This window comes from Mercenaria mercenaria, chromosome 11 (assembly GCF_021730395.1).
Source record: "Mercenaria mercenaria strain notata chromosome 11, MADL_Memer_1, whole genome shotgun sequence".
NCBI lineage: Eukaryota > Metazoa > Mollusca > Bivalvia > Venerida > Veneridae > Mercenaria > Mercenaria mercenaria.
This window is the reverse complement of record NC_069371.1, coordinates 34,030,623-34,048,885: the sequence shown is the minus strand read 5'-3', so window position 1 is coordinate 34,048,885 and position 18,263 is coordinate 34,030,623. Positions and strand designations below refer to the sequence as shown.

At 35.2% G+C, this 18,263-nt stretch overlaps 1 protein-coding gene across 1 annotated transcript in view; it reads right to left on the bottom strand.

The window, feature by feature from the left end:
• Positions 1-18,263, bottom strand: part of LOC123531870 (secretin receptor-like) — a 99,693-nt gene that overhangs the window by 16,225 nt on the left and 65,205 nt on the right. Inside the window, exons 3-6 of the mRNA XM_045313161.2 lie at positions 17,302-17,412; positions 15,754-15,884; positions 7,181-7,275; positions 1,849-2,017 (exon numbers count right to left, since the gene is read on the bottom strand). Of these exons, the coding sequence (XP_045169096.2) occupies positions 1,849-2,017; positions 7,181-7,275; positions 15,754-15,884; positions 17,302-17,412 (506 nt within the window). The remainder of the gene's footprint in view (positions 1-1,848; positions 2,018-7,180; positions 7,276-15,753; positions 15,885-17,301; positions 17,413-18,263) is intronic.

Below are 18,263 nucleotides of genomic sequence, written 5' to 3'. Positions count from 1 at the left end.
TGAATTTGAACTTTGACCTCTAAATATGACCTTGACCTTAGACCTAGGGACCTGGTTCTTGCGCACATGTTGTCTCATCCAAGGGAATATTTGTGCCAACTGATATCTAAATCCTGCTTTGCATGACAAAGTTATAGACCGGACAGGAAAATTCCTCTTGACTTTTGATCTCAAAGTGTGACCTTGACTTTTAAGCTAGGGTACTGGGTGTTGCGCATGACACGTCGTCTCATCATGGGAAACATTTATGCCAAGTAATATTGTAATCCCTTGATGGATGACAGAGTTCTGGATCGGACAGGGAAAAAACCTTCTTGACCTTTGACCTCCAATTGTGACCTTCACCTTTGAGCAAAGGGTCTGGGCTTTGCGCATGACAAGTTGTCTCACCATGGGGAACATTTGTGCCAAGTAATATTAAAATCCCTTCATGGATGGCAGAGTTATGGACCGGACAGGAAAAAAACTCTTTTGACATTTGACCCCCAATTGTGACCTTGACCTTTGAGCTAGGGGTCCGGGATTTGAGCATGACACGTCGTCTCATCATGGGGAACACTTGTGCGAAGTGATATTAAAATCCTTTAATGAATGTCAGAGTTATGGACCGGACACGAAACAGACCCTGTTCATGCTATGTTAACATCTGACTGCTAAGTGTGACATTGACCTTTGAGCTAGGGATCTGAAAGTTGTGCATGACACATCGTCTTATTATGAGGTACATTTGTGCCAAGTAATATTAAAATCCCTTCATAGATGGGAGAGATATGGACCGGACAGGAAAAAAGCCTTATTGACCTTTGACCTCCAATTGTGACCTTGACCTTTAAGCTAGGGGTCCAGGTTTTGCGCATGACACGTCGTCTCCTCATGGGGAACATTTGTGCCAAGTAATATTAAAATCTCTTCATGGATGGGAGAGTTATGGACCGGACAGGGAAAAAGCCCTGTTGACCTTTGACCTCCAATTGTGACATTGACCTTTGAGCTAGGGGTCTGGGATTTACACATGACACATCATCTCATCATGGGGACCATTTATGCCAAGTAATACTAAAATCCCTTCAAGGATGGGAGAGTTGTGGACCGGACAGGAAAAAAGCCCTGTTGACCTTTGACCTCCAATTGTGACCTTGACCTTTGAGCTTGAGGTCCGGGTTTTGCGCATGACACGTCATCTCATCATGGGGAACATTTGTGCCAAGTAATATTAAAATCCCTTCATGGATGACAGAGTTATGGACCGGACACGAAATTGCGGACGGACGGACAGACGGACGGACGGAATGACGGAAAAGTGCATTCCTATAGTGTCCGAAACTGGTTTTCAACCAGTAGGGGACTAATAAATAAATATTCACAAAATCAAAGTTAATTTAGACACATGTCAAACCCGAACCAATATGTTCAGATATTATATAGTAATAGGTCCTCTTTCATTAAGAAGGCGAGTAAACTGAAATTACTATATTTATTTGTTCTTCCCAATTTTTACTTCAGCAAAATTTAACTTGATCATTCTTGAGTCTAGGTTTAAATTTGATGAAATCTGTCATATGATCTTTTGGAAGCATAGAATAGAACCAAGCAAAATAACAGCAGACTCGATTGATTGAGTCAGTTCATGAGAGGTAATGGAACGTGCAACACCACTCACGTCCCCTGACACTGACTAGACTACACAGGCAGACACAAACTTTGAAAAGTTTTAACATAAAATCTGTGCTATAAGATATCGACAGATTTTGTAATGGAAATTGTCATAGACTGAAAGGTACATATCTCAGTTTTATTTCTGATTTTAATAAGTGTTACTAAAACTTATGGATAGAAGATACAACTTACCGTACCGTCTTCTATAAATAGCACAGTGTCGGTAGATGTCCGTTCTACATCAAATGAAAACCCCAGACCTTGCACAAGTAATATATCTTTCAGGAAACATAGAATTGCACGCAAAATAAAGGACACAAACAAATTGATATGAACTGTATTCCTCGGACAATGCAATTTTCTGAAAGAAAGAAAAAGAATAAACCCACGGCTTTACTAAGATTGTTGTTCTTTTTTCTGATATGTCTTGGTAGTAATAGAACGAAAACACTTAATGATTTATTCCGATAGACGACAATGATCGTGGTTTTATCATAAATATATTCATATGTCTTTCCGTTTAATATATGCATGTTATGTGGTACATGTATATAATATATTACATTCAATTCGGGCCTGATTTTGAAGATGCGATGGTGATTTTAGCGACTGGACTATTAGGAATTTTGCACTACGCGTCATTTCAGTAACTTTAAATTTTACAAAGTTGCATTCTCAGTCATTGAGCATCTGTCAATTGACCTCCTTCACTTGCTTACGTAAGATATAACCTTGACATTAAACGGGTAGCACTGAAACTCCCTTCTTTTGGATATAACGTTTCATTGATACGAAATCCAAGCCAGTGTGGCTCTGGTCTTAACAGTAATATTCCTACATAAATCTAATATACCATTATTATCTGTATAGCACTGCTTTGTTGAGATTTGTATTACGGTTACGTGACTGGTACATAAGATATGCTTGATCAATTCCCTGATGGTGTCTGGGATATTTACCGCAGAATAGATAATATCAACAACTTATAACAGTTTGTAGTCTCTGCGTAATGGGTAATAAAGAAAGAAACTTTAGTTAAAGATTTGAGTATTTTATGCATTTTCTTTACTTGCTACAAAATAAATCCAATAATAGAAATGAATGTGAAACTCAAAATGTTCAGTGTTCCTTTTAAGTGGCTCATATACATGTATTGAAACAGTCATCTCTACATTTTATTCATACAGACTTTTAAATGTTTGCAAAGTATCTATGTGGAGTAAAACAAAGTATCTATGTGGAGTAAAACAAAGAAGCTATAGGGTGTAAAACAAATTATGTCCCTAAAGAAATTATGTCTCCCTACACATATTTTAACCGGGTTTTATATCTTCTGTTATTTTATCAGTCATTTTTTTTTTGTATTTTATGAGAAGCTCTGTCCTTAGCCCTACCCCAAATGAGAACAAGTATTATTTAGAAACTATCAATAATGAACAATTTAATAGGCGTTACTTAGTTATGCTGAAAGACTTTATCAACAAAAAAGTAAATTTCTTCAGCCGCGATATTAGACATTTGGTTAAATATACATTTGTATAGCAAAACCCTTTCAGACATTGCTTCTTTACATACATAACAAGAGCCATGTTAGACATGGCCAATCCCCCCGCCGGGCATATTATAATTGAAGGCTAAAGTTCCTGGTAAGTTAGTGTCTGAAAGTATTTTTTTTTGGGAGAAGCTTTGAAAAACCGTTTAGTTGTGGTCCACATCACGGATTTTAAAGATGTGGAGGAAAGAATTATTCAGTGGTGAAGTGGTTTACTGCTAAATTTTATTAATTTTCATGAACAGTATAGCTGTATGATGTTTTTCTATATAGCTACTGTAAAAAGAAGGAATGAAAAGCTAACAGGGAAAAAGAGTGCCAGAATGTCACAATATATGCCCGTCTCAGCAAATTTCTTTACTCTAGCAGCTGTATTTGCAAATGGAATTTTAATTTTGTGGTTGTTTAGTAATCATTGTAAGTCTTTTGTTTTTCTAAGTCAACAAAAAAACTCCTTACCAGGTAGAGATGTCTTAAAATACACCTAAAATTGGAAAGTAACATCCAGGTTGTACCACAGAAAAGTGGTCTTGTTTTTTCCCTGTGGTCAATTATAAAAATGTTACAACATAAGTTATTTATAATAACAACTAATGGAAGTTAATCTTTAAAAAAAAAAAAAAAAAAAAAAATTGTAAGTCCACACAAAAATCTTTACTAGGTAGAGATTGGTCAAAATACACCTCAAAATTGGATGTAGCATGCATGTTGTACTACTGAAAAGTGGTCTCGATGGTGGTGAACATTTGGTCCAAGTTACATCAAAATCCCTCTATGCATGAAGAAGAAGTGCTCCGGACAAGGTTTTCATTCTTGTATCCTTTGACCTCTAAGTGTGACCTTGACCTTAGAACTAGGGACCTGGTTCTTGCGCACGACACTCCATCTCGTGGTGGTGAACATTTTTGCCAAGATATGTCAAAATCCCTCCATGCATGAAAAAGATATGCTGCAGACAATTTTTTTTAAGAAAATATGATAAAGGGGAATAACTCAAAAAGTAGGCAAGGTAGAATTATTGTTCTTGCACACTGCCCTTTCTCCTAATGTGTTCTATCAGTGTATGAAGCTTGAAGAAAATTCCTCCAGTACTTTTGGAGTTATGCTCCGGACAAAATTTTTAAAGAAAATATGATAAAGGGGAATAACTAAAAAAATAGGCATGGTAGAGTTATTGTTCTTGCACACTGCACTTCCTCCCAATGTGTTCTATCAGTGTATGAAGTATGAAGAAAATCCCTCCAGTACTTTTGGAGTTATGCTCCGGACAAAATTTTTTAAGAAAATATGATAACGGGGAATAACTAAAAAAATAGGCAAGGTAGAGTTATTGTTCTTGCACACTGCACTTCCTCCCAATGTGTTCTATCAGTGTATGAAGTTTGAAGAAAATCCCTCCAGTACTTTTGGAATTATGCTCCGGACAAAGATCGTTGCGGATGCACGGACGGACGGACGGACGGACGCACGCACGCACAGAGAGCATTTCTAATATCCCCTTCGCCTTTGGCGGGGGGACAATAAAGCTTATTATAATAATATGTTATAAGGGCATATCAACAGTTGCTAGGGATTGATTTAAAGCTGATTGGACATGACATATGCTGCTACCAAAGGCATGGGGCGTCGGTTCAACCTTAACCAGATGTCATGCATGGAAAACTAACTTTGACAAGTCTGTAAATAAGAGATTTGTAAACTTTCTCCAGGGTCCAAACCCATCATGATTTAAAATCTTTAAAAAAAAATAATTACATAAGCATTTATCTTCCATGTAAAACAGATTTGGTGTAACAATTTAGCAAAGCCTCTCAGTGGTTTCTTGTTTAATGATACTACGTCCCTATAATTTTTAGAATGAATACAGATAACTGACAACCCAGAGAAAAATGTTTAAATAAGTCGGCATTTAGGTCACCCATAAATATTTACAAACGATGAAATGTGCCCGTCACACCACTATCCTTAACAATTACGCAGCTTAATACAAGACTGACATAAACTTCATTAGCTCTATAGACGTTAAAAGGACTTCAATTATAACTTAATCGATCATGCTGAAAGCTGGGGTTAACGCTTTCATAACGTTAAAAGCATTTTACAGGCATTGGGTTTGTATTTCGAAGGAGTATAGTTGTCTGACGAGAGTGCACTTAAAGTTACATTGAGAAATAATGCAACATATTTTATAAGTTTAGACGTTTCAAAATGCGGAATAGCTGAATATATGTTTGCAAGTCGTCACGACTGAAAGTCGACAATACACTGGTGAAAACATATTCTAATATTCAATCTTTGGAAACCTGCAATCTTATGGTATATATATCAACTTTCATAGAAATGGATCCCGGCTATATTGGACGCCATCTGGATAAAGTATTTCAATTTATAAAGTACAATAAACAATGTTTTCTGAAATGAAGTGGTTTAGCAGATGTCTGTTGTATTCACTGCTGTGAAATATATGGCATATTTGTATAGTCTAATGTCATGATAATGACGACTGGTTTTAAGTACAAGCAGTTAATTTAATGTTTACACGTGCATTTATATGATTAAGATGGGTTATTCTTTGTTATCTGTTTTCGAATGCGTTGATGTATATTACTAATCGTTATATTAATAAGACATTTGATTTACTAAAAGTATTTATATTTGTAAATCGAGTATAATTACAAACTAAAATTATCGCTTCTTCATATGTGGCGGTATTAGGATTTTATCTATATCTAACGCTATATCTTTTAAGCAATAAAATCACGAAAAGGTTCGAATGCATTGCGAATTATTAGTCTTTGACAAGCATAAAGTATCACTTTAGGAAAAGGATAAGTTACATTCTTCCTAAACGAATTACAAATGTATGTACAATTACTGTACAATTACTGTTTTACGCTGGTGTCTGCTTCATTGTGCTAGCATATGGCGACTTCTACATTTTATGGAACTTGTTCCATCAAAAAATAAAGTTAAATGTAGCAGAGGTAAACATTAAATTGAGAATGATGAATTACTTTTATAAATATGATGTTCTCATATATTTACTTCGATGTTACCAAATAATGATACGAAAACGCTAGAAGCATTGAAATGCGGGTTATCTTCAATAAAAAAAAATACTAATAACTTATCAAGTTCACCTCAGTCTAATGGAAAAGTACAAACTATCTCATAAAAAATAAAATGAACAATTTTATATTCATTTATGAGACAAATAAATGGTAATTGGAAGAGCCCCCTGAAACACAAATTAATACACATTTCTAACAGGCAACAAAAACCTGTCTTCTATAATAATTGGCCCATTTCTAAAAGATAAAGCAAGAAATGTTTTAGGGGATGGTGATTTTAATCCGATTGTTCATTTTCTATCTTTCCTTCTAGGAAACTCTTAATGCATGTACTTGTCTTGTCAAAATTCTAAATTTGTATCCGTAAGGCAGCTTCTTCTGTTACTGTGGTAAAAGGGAAATTATATATGTCATCATTTACTGCAGTATCATCTACTTATTCCTCTGCGCTGCTAAAGTAAGTATGCTTGATATGTTTATAAAGTGGCAAAATGATTTTATCATTACGCTTAAAGCAAAACAAAGTTAAAGATAGGCTAGAATATCCCTGTTTGCAATTGTCATTTAGTTGATCAGATAACGGATAAGTATCGCGAAAAAAACTCGATTACAATACTCTTCCAACGCTGTGTGTGCAATGTATATTGTATCCCGACCTTCTGGAAAATGGAGAAAGCGTATGAACGATCACTGTTACATTTATAAATGCCGAAGCCAGAAAATGTAGGACAAATAGTGTTTGAACGTTTGGAGAATGCTTACACAGTTGAATTACTTACTTCCTCTGTCAAACATAATATGTTACATATACCTCCACATATACCTACAGGACTATCCAATCAATATTAAACGACATTTTGTTCTGAAAACATTTCAAAGATATATAAACTACATATCTTACCTGAATTTCAGCATGATGAAAACAGCCAGAAGTAAAGACACAAAGGAGATCCCATAGCCTGTATTGTACATTAACTGAATGTACTCTATGTGAACCTGGAAAAAATAACTACATCAGCGTGACTCTAGGTATACCTTAGTGTATGTAGACATATACTTTAAACGAGATATCCTGTATTGGACATTAAATGAATGTACTCTATGTGAACGTGGAAAAAATAACTACATCAGCGGGACTCTAGGTATAACTTAGTGTATTTAGACATATACTTTAAACGAGATATCCTGTATTGGACATTAACTGAATGTACTCTATGTGAACGTGGAAAAAACAACTACATTAACGGGACTCTAGGTATACCTTAGTATATGAATAAAATCTGGAATGTAGATCCCTCGGAAGCACCGAGAGCAAGGCAAATAGTGAAAATTGCAGACTCGGTTTGATTGAGTCTGTTCATGGGCAGTAATGGAAAAAGCAACACTGCCCACGCCCCCTAGCACCGGCTTAAGCAGTATTCAATCTTCAAATCTAAATGAGTTGAAATCAATGATCCCGAAGGACCAGAAAATATAACAACACTAAGATGAAATCGGGGCGACTTTTCACAGCCGCCACACAGCACTTGACACCCGCTGTTGTGAAGTAAATACAATCTGGAATGTAGATCCCTCGGAAGCACCGAGAACAAGGCAAATAGTGAAAATTGCAGACTCGGTTTGATTGAGTCTGTTCATGGGCAGTAATGGAAAAAGACATGTAGTTTAAACGAAATATACTGTATTGGACAATAACTGAATGAACCGCATTGAAATAAAAATGTCATGACGATTCTAGGTATAGATGCAGATAGGTAGATATGAAGCACGATGCGCTGTATTGTTCATTAACTGAATGTACTGTGAACCTGGAAACACATAAAAAAAGTTACGGTGACTTCAGGTATCCCAGGATTGTACTTTAAATTTTCTCTGGACACAATACTAACGTATCAACTTCTGATTATGATAATAATTCATTCAATTCGTTCAGTTCGTAGACTGTCAGGAAATAAATGCCATAGATATTTTATTAAGGCACATTATAGTGTATTCTTTAAATCCATTCGATGTCACAAGGAAAATGTTTGATACATCATGCTTTTTTCATGTTAAACTAGATACTACAGAAAATGTCATAGGCCATATCGCCCCCTTAAAGCAATAGGTACCGTGTGCTGATAATTAAAGAAGGTAGAGGCACCTTTTTGCATTAACTGATTAAGGGGGCGATATATTGTAATGAAAGAAAACAGTCGGTTTTTGGAAAACTGTCTTCAATTGCTTTAGATGTAATGCGTGTGCTTGCAGGATTTAAGTGCATTTCTTTTTACATCAAACAAACTGAATACCGTTTATGTCTTTAAAGAGGATGTGGAAGTTCAATTGAAATATCAAAACAAACAAAAAATAGATAGCAACAACAAATGGTTTTGTAAAATTGTATAAATATTGGTCAAATAATGAACAGACTGAAAACATCTTGCAGAAAAGTTATATCTAAGAATACACCATTTGAATCATCAAGGTACTTTCCAGATGACAAACTACAGGTGGTCAGTGGCAATGGTATTTATTTGTACGAAAAATGTATAATGCACACAACGAAATGTCCTAGAAAAACGTAAACATCAATTTAATCAGTTAATTATTTATTGACTGTTTTATCCACCATGGCCTTATTTTTGGTGGAATTGCGGCTGGATTATTATTATTACTTTAGTCATTATACATCAAGTTAATAGGTTTAAAAGAGCCGCAGCAGATCGAATCATTTTGAATCTTTATGATAGCTTAAAAATGTCAATTTTAAGGCAGAAGTATTTTCCCTTGGCCCAATAAAAAATTTGAAACTTGAAAAAAATATCAAAAACGTACATAACGTTTACACAGAGAATCAAGATATCGACAAGAACTCCAAAAGAAGAGCAATATACGAAAGAAGTTGTAGATGAATGGAGAAAGAAGTGAAATTTAAAGAAAAAATATTCGAGGGTATTAGGATATGGGGAGCGGGAAATTTTATGTAGATTGTTTCGCACCTTACATCGTCTCGACACCACCTACCGATGTCAATACATTGAATAATCTTACGCTGTGCTCCAGACTTTAAATTTACAATCAGATTTGACTTTTGAAATCTACAAATCTACTTGTATTTGTTTTCTAAACCTGTGATCTTTTGGCAAGCTTCGTATGGTTTGCACACTGTCCCACCGCCTTCTACCCATGTACCAAGTTTGAAGTCAATGCCTTGAATAAGTTTTGCTACGGATAAGAAAAATTGAGGACAGATTTGACATTTGGGCTCAATTTGCGATAATGACCTTTGACTTGCCGACCTGATTCATTAATTCAGAATATTGTCTCATCGCAACCTACCTATATGTGAAGATTGAAGTAAATCTCTCCAAAAGTTATAAAGTTATGCACAGTATACGAAATCTTATTTGACCTTTGCTGTTAAAATGACCTTTAATCTACCACCCCGGTACATCTGCTTTGCTGGTCGTCCCATCGCCACTTACCGCTAGACTTAGTTGAAAGCCAATACATTGTATGGTTATTTCAGTTATGCCCCTGACACGATGTATGACAGACAAACGTGATCTGGTCTAAACTAAATTTGAATCCTAGACCTTAGACTTTCTAAGTTTATGCACTCTGCAAATCATCCCGTCGCCACCTACCTATATACAAAGTGTAAAGTCAATACCTTGATTTGAGGTTATACTCCACTAAAGAGATCTGAAGGATAGAGCTGACCTTCGAGCTCAATTTGTGAAAATGACCTTTGACCTACCGACTATTTTCATGCATTTTGCATATCGTCTCCTTGCCACATAACTACATGCTAAGACTGAAGTCAGTCTCTTGAATACTTTACCTATATGATAAACAGATTAAATCTTTCTTTTACCTTTACCTTTGACCAACTAACCGGTTTATGTGCTCTGCAAATTGTCTTGTCGTCATCTACCTGTATACTAAGTTTAAAGCCAAAACCGTAAATGGTTATTAAGTAATTATCTGGACACGATAAATGACGACAAAATTTGACCTTTCAGCTAATTCTTTGAGCTTTACCTTTGACCTACAAAGCGGGTGTATATATGCACATCGTCTCAATCACCTATATGCTAAGTTGAAAGTCAGTACCTTGAATGGTAAGTTAACTTCGGATACGGAATATGACAGAAGGACCGTCGGACAGACGCACGCATAACCTCGTAATATGTTCCGAATTTTCAAAGCAGACGTTTAAAAAATAACGGGTTCCTATTTCGTTACTTGGAGCTCTTTAGAATGAAGAATAATATAAATGGTATAGTAAAGTGCGGATCAAACTAAGCTAATTTAAAATAGTCCGTTTTCATATTTAAACGTAATGGATTTGTTTTGTTTCAACGTCACACACAAGAATACAATATGTAAGGTCTCTGATGAATTGGTATTTTTGAAATATTAAAATTATTACAAAAACTATCATTATCATCTCAAAACAATCAAGTAATATTAAAATAGAAAATGTCGGTAACTTATATGACAATTTCATAAGTTATATATTAAACCAATAAAAACCAGGTGACAGCAATATAATCAACAATAAGGGGTTATGCATCACACATTTTAAAACGTGATTTCTAGAAATCTGATACAGATATTTTGTGGTGGCATATTGAAAATGATTCCAAACCATAAAAGATGATCTATTTGCTAAATCAATTCTCACTGCCACCACATTTTTAATGTTATCTGAGAGATGTCTTTCTGAATAGCTAAATAGTGTCATTTCATTAAAAGCATCATTTTTTGCTGTTTTGTTATAATAATTAATATTGTACCAACTTCACGGCTTATTACCATTTCACAATCGCAGAACTATAGCACCGCTGCGTATTTCTATGGTGATGACTCGTATTATATGAAAAGTTATTTGACAATGTTTTAACTAATTCAATTTATTTATTTATTTGGGTTTACGGCGCACCAACACAGTAAAGGGTATATGGTACGAAACAGAACTACAAATTTTGGTTTCACATCTTATTTACACCGAAATAAAAACCTGAGGTATGGAATTCAAATAATCCAAAGCGATTTACTTCATGAAGAGAGATAACGAATATAATGTATTTTTGTAATAAAGCGGTACCATACAAACATCTGTATACTATATAATACTATATGCCTAGTGCGTAAATAATGCTTGCAAAGATGCTCACGTTTGACATGACTTCTTACAAATACAAGTTGAAACATACATAACATTAAACAAGAATGTCATAATGAGCTAGAAACGCCCTTTTGAGTTTCACGCCTGGAATAAATATTTCTGGTAAACGGTCATTCAAACGTTTCTGTTGAATTATTCTAAAATCGGGCCATCATATCTTAATAGGTTTTATGGATATTTTCCATACTTACAGACTTATAAAAAAAACTTTGTTTGCATAAAATACAACACCTTGTAAGAATATGATGAAAGGTGGACAAAGAAACATTGCTGTGACTATTTGGCGACAGCAGACGAGCAGTTTCAGCGTAAAAGATTTTCAAACGTTTTTCATATAACCAAATAGGCAGAACTAGGCCCGGGGTAAACTCAAGAAAACTTGAGACCTAGTTTTTTAAACTTGATTACCAAAATAGAAGAAGTGGAAACTTCACAGGTCGCTCAACACGACAAAAACTAAAATGTTGCAGGCTCGGTTTGACTGAGTCTGTTCATGGACGGTAGTGGAAATGCATGCTACCGTCCACGCCCTCTAGCCCCAGGCTGAGCAGAACTCAACATTTACACATGCTAAAAGTACAAAAAACAATTTAGAGACATCCGCAGATGTTTTCAAACGGCGGTGCACATGGAACCTTCAATGATACACGTGTTGTGGCGTGTAATTCCATGAAAAACGTCGTTTGGTCCCCAGATAAAGTAATGGGTTTGCCCCAAAGTTTCAATTTTAACCTACAATGTAGATTTTTCTGGAGACAAACAATTTGAAGTTGATGTGCACCACCGTATGAACACATCTTCGGATATCTGTACGTTGTTTTTCGTACTTGTAACGTGTAAATGTTGAGTTTTGCTCAACCTTCGGCTAAAGGGCGTAGACGGTAGCATGCATTTACACTACTTTCCAAGGACAGACTCAATCAAACCGAACATGCGACATGTTCATTTTTGGCGTGCTGAACGACCTATAGAGTTTCCACTTTATCTATTTTATGAAAACATGAAGATCGCCTCTACAATTTTAGCAAGTTTTTTCTATGATTTGACCTAGTGGCTCAATCTATTATTTCCGGTACCCAACTTCTTATTTTGACCTAGGTTTCTTATATATAAAGATTTATGATGGTCAAGTGTAAAAGTATGGCATCTAGAGTGTAAGGTTTTTGTACTGATTCACCTAGTAAGGCTTTTTTCATCAAGACAGCTAGTTTTGAACTTAGATCAAATGGAAAATATGGTCTCTAGAGAGTACACAAGGTTTTTTTATGATTTTACCTACTTATCTAGTTTTGATTTCATGAATTTCCAGATTTTCGTGACAATATTCTGACATGAGTTTTGCAGACCAAGTAAAAACGTTGCCTCTAGAATGTTAAAAAGTTTCTATTTTTTTACTTAGTGACCTTGTTTATTGCCTGAGATATTGACATATATTTTATAAAGGAAAACATTCTGACAAAATTTATGAGATGTGGTCGACAGTGTTAATGATATTTTTCCCATAATTTGACCTTATGGTTTAGTTGAGGATCTCGGGTGGCCTAATTGTAAAGTGTAGAAAATGTGGCCCCTACAGTTTTAACAATGATTTTGTACGATTTCACCCAGTGATCTAGTATTTTATCTTAACAACCAGCAACAAATTAAACTTAGATTTCATAAACAAATACTTTGACAAAGATTTATGAAGACCAATTAGAAATTGTTGTTTATAGATTTTTTTTTTGTGGCGGGGGTGGGGGGGGGGGGGGGGTTAACGCCGTTTTTCAACAGTATTTCCGTTATGTATCGGCGGGCAGTTAACCTAACCAGTGTTCCTAAGTGACTGCCAAAATCCCCACATTAATCAGATATAACAATGTCTTTTATCAAAGCGTCGCGGAGAACATACGGCCAGCCCGGAGATTGAAATCGCCACCCCGCGGGCGGGTTTAATAAATCGTTAACAATGTTGTTTCATGATATTATCTAATAACCTTGTTTAAGACCGCATTTAACTAAGTTTTGAGTTTGACCTATATTGAAAAGAGGCAAATATTCTAACATTTATAAACATCGTGAAGAAAAGGTGGCCTCTACAGTGTTTAGTAATTTTTTTTTATTTTCTATGATTTGATGAAGTGACACTTTTAACATCACAGTATCGGACTTGTCAAAGATTTTGCCGAGTGTAACATTCTGACAAAGTTTCGTAAACTTTTGATAAATACTGTGATTTACAGATTGTTAACGTCAACTTGTTGACGACGACGATTGACCACGACGGACACACACAGGGCGATCAAAATTGCTCATCTTTAGCACTTTATGCTCAGATGAGCTTCAACACGCTTTGCAGGTGAATCCACCCAAGTAGTTATTTACAATGCTATACGTAACAGTATTGGATTAGCCGGTATTTCGCAAACAAACAATGTTATCGAACTGTGCAACACATTAAAGTAACCGGCAATATGTAAATAGTTTGGAATAAGTAATCTACAATAAAAATATCAACTATTTATTTGTGTTCCGTACGTCAGAATCATATTAACGAAATAAACGTGCCTCTAAGGAAGCAGTGCGGATACCTCAATTTTGCTTATGCACAAAACGATAGCATCACTTTAGATCACCATATTACTTTATAAATTAGAAGAAGAATTGCTAGTCACAAGAACCTTAAAGCAAAAACTGGGATCCTATCAACAGTAAGTGGTGCTAAGGATTTCTTGTGATAAGCAAACAACAAGTGTGTTTGTTGGGACTGACCTTGATAACAAAAGTCAGTTTAAGGTTATTAGGTGAGGAATGTTTTTGTTTTTCAAAGTCGTTACTAATACTGATTACGGGACGCTATGAACGTTAGCGGACACCTGTACTGTTGGCATTTTGGAATTAATTCACATGAAAACAACAAAAACACAACAGAAGCAATAGACCAGGTCCCAGTAAGGTCTGTCATACACCCAGTCCTCTCCACTCCCCACCGTTTACAGTTTTTCATAGATACCATGTTACTGATAGTACCAACTGTTTTGAAAACATATGATTTCACTGTTTCCATTGTAACCGTTCGTATCTTAGGTTTGTTGATGCCGGAAAATACCGGTCATAAGGGAGAGCTGTGGTACTAGCCTGTAGTTACAACATTAAAGAATTCTTCTAAATTTTACATTTTCTAAAATAAAAACCAATTTCAATGCCCCGGACAATTAAAATGTAGTATGAAAGATACAGAGTATTTTGTCAAATAGTATTTTCTTTACTCTAAACTGTACATGAATTATGTTCAGATATTTGCTTAAAAAGAGCAATGCTACGACCAATAGTTTATTAAGAAAAAGAACTTGAATACACTGGCTTTTAGCACACGTTTGACTGTATTTCAATACTTGTCAAGCATAGAAAAACTTTTGTGCCAACACTTCTAAATAACAGTATCTTACATTAGGAAATGTAAGTTTGAGATGATTTCTTAGCTGACAGAAGAAATATAAGTATTCAAACCAATGCTTTAAAGTTTAAGAAAATCAATCTATTGAAAGTAGTGTTGCATATTTAAGTACAACCAAATATAATGATAACGTATTTTAAGTGCCGTTTCGGCACAAAACTCAATGTTCAGAAAAATACAAATTTAAAATAACTTGATATGAATACTATATATAGAATATTCTTTTAAAAATGAAAAAGTTATTAAAAAAACGTTTCATTGGAATTGAAACGTTATACAAGTAAAATATGTTAAATATTGATCAATCCTTTAACTAAGTGTTACCGCTGCATTTTCCATACAGCAACGTTTAAAACATCAGCAAGTTATATATCACAATAAAGTTAACATTATTTAACATACTGTTTCATGGAAATCTTACTTCCGTTAATGTTTGTCATAGTATTGGTCCATTTTAGGCAAATTACTTAAATAAATCTAATGTAGAGTAAATTATTTAACTTTAACGTGACAAAATACCGTTTGAAAAATACAGTGCTGTTAGAAAAGGCTATGATGGATTGAACTTATTACAAATGTATATTTAACACTCTTTCTGTATGCAAATAAGATTTTTTACATTATACATATATAGTATAATTTTGTTAATGTATCACTGAAACTAACGAAGACTGCGATGTTTCAGTTTCTATCGTTACGTTTGTACTTTCCTAAAATGAACGGTTACCCTGGATATTACCTTCATACTATTATTTCATGGAACTTATCTGATTGTCATTCAGTATGTTGGAACCTATGATAATTTGTCAAGAAGGGGTGCATGGTAGGCCTTACTTAGACCCGGTATACACGACTTTCTTACCATTATAAGACTTGAAACATGAGCAGGTGACTCTCTATTCCTAAGACATTGTGTATAATTGCTCCATGTGGCATTGAGTTCAGGGTTAACATACCATTGGCCATCAGGCATGCATCGTTTGGTTGCATTACCTACAAAATTGTTTCAAATAAAATAGAATTTTCTTGACGGAACGTTTGCCGGTCTCTGATTTTAACAAATGTAATTGTACTTAATTATAATACCAAAACCGTACAATTTTTTTCTTAATGAAAGTAATTCATGCCCAAAGTACTATGCTTTCTAATGTGGTAGAACTAGCATCGCACACGTCCCAATCAGGACTTACTGCTTATACTTCGTTGTGGTAGGGTAATCAACACCGATATTGTTGCCATCGAGTATGAGTCACACATAAACGAAAACCAGCACGCAGCCAATAGTACTATGCTTCAATGTGGTGGAATAGATCGCACAGTCCATCAGGACTTACTGTTATACTCGTTGTGGTGGTATCACACGATATTGTTGCCATCGAGTATGAGTCACATACGAACGCCTGCGCGTAGGTCAGTTTTCGTAACTGTGAATGGTTTATGACTATTTTATGGATGGGCAGGGGTTTGTCAGTTTTGTTTAGATTCCACTCTGGGTGTATAGTTTTCATTGGGAGAAGGTTGTGTATTGAAATAAAGCTCACTTTCAGTATAAGGTGTAGTACCAGTTCAAATAATTTTAATTGAGGGACTGAATATGTCGAAAATATGTCTTAGCAGCTTTTAAATCCTACCAGGACTGAACTGTTTTGATATATGTCTTCTGCCCTGTTTCGTCGGGCCCTTAAGGGTGTTTCTCTTGTTGCTCTGTCTTCTGAAAAGGCATTGAGTACATACGTTTTTGGTTCTAAAGGTTTGCTTTTTATATATTTATACACGAGCATTTTTGTGTTTTACATGCCATGCCTTTTTGTTTCCATTACGTGTGTTAGAGATTCACCTGGAGGGGATAACTTTTATTTACACTGTCCCGTGTCTTTGGAACATGGTGGGGGTAAGAGTGAGGTTGGGTGCGCACCATAAACCGGTTTAAGCTCCCCAGTGGTGTTTTTGCCACTGACCGTTCCAAGGCGGTGCCCCACTGTGTTCCTTTGTTTGTTCGTTTTGTCCTAGAGTGTTGGCTTTGTGTATGTGCGCGTGTATGTGTGTGTGTTTGTGGTGTACGCGTCTGCGTGGTGTAGGTTTCGTTTTTGGGAGGCTGCGTTTTTGGTACGTGGCATTCCCTGTTTGATATTTGTCTTTGTTTTTTAGAAGATACATAACCTCTACTTTTCTAGTCATTTAACGTAATGTTTATTCACAATTCTTTTTAGGCTGTTCAAATTTATCTTTGAAAGCATTGTACTGAGACAAAACAGTGAGGAACTGTAAAATATCAAGTTATTACTTTTCATTTCATGTGTATACGCTTGTGAAGGTTTTATTAGTTCTTTACGATTATATAATGAATGCTAGGTATAAACAGACTTCACTAGTTACAGACAATAAATGTTTAAATACAAAATAATACTACCTAACGAGTAGAATCCCTGTATGTAGTTAGGACAAGGTTGGTATGTGATACTTCCAGCCGGTGTATCTGGCCAACAAGCGATGTCATCCCACGTCCTGTTGCAGTATACACCTGCAAAAACAAGATGTGTTTCATTAATGATTAAAATTGAGAGCTTTTAAACACCCACTTCCGGGAAATTGAAAGATAACGATCTTGGCATTAACAAAACCACTTTAGATATAACTTTCTAAGATTATCACCTCGTAAATAGTTAATGGCAAAATTGCGTCAATGTAAATATAGAGTTCATTACTGTTACATGTAGCAATATACTGATTTTATTGGAATTTTCTCGACGGCATCGGTGTAATACGTGTTCATTTATTATAATTTGCCTTTTCACAACAACATGAAGAACGATCCATGTTGTTTCTGTTTAACCTGCATTGACTAGTTGAGCCGTTAAATATATAGATAATTTTGTTGAAATGCAATAAAATATCGTATGGCGTTTCCAGCTTTCGACGATTGCGGAAGGCCCAAAGAGCCTGTTTGGCTCTAGCTTATTTCAGACACAGGAAAACAACTTATATTTAAGTATGGAGGTCCTTGAACTTTAGGAGTATTGGCTGATACTGCGTGTTATGTATCGAAAAACACAACACTTATTTAATGTGGGACAACATATTATACAACCATACAAATATATAAACATAGAAAATATTTTACGATTCCTGGAAGCTGAACAAAAGTAATTGACCCAATAAATTAAAAACAAATATTCTTTAAATTACATTATGTGAAGTAAGACCTTTTATTATTTTTGATTCAGTTAATTCGTCTGTAGTTCGTTTGTGTTGTTAAAACCTAGGAGAAATTAGTATGTTGCCTTTTTCAGGTTTGTTGAAATACTTCATATAAATTTGTGAAAAGGTCGGCCATAGTTCAACATCTTTGTACTACAAGTGTAAGTAAGATAA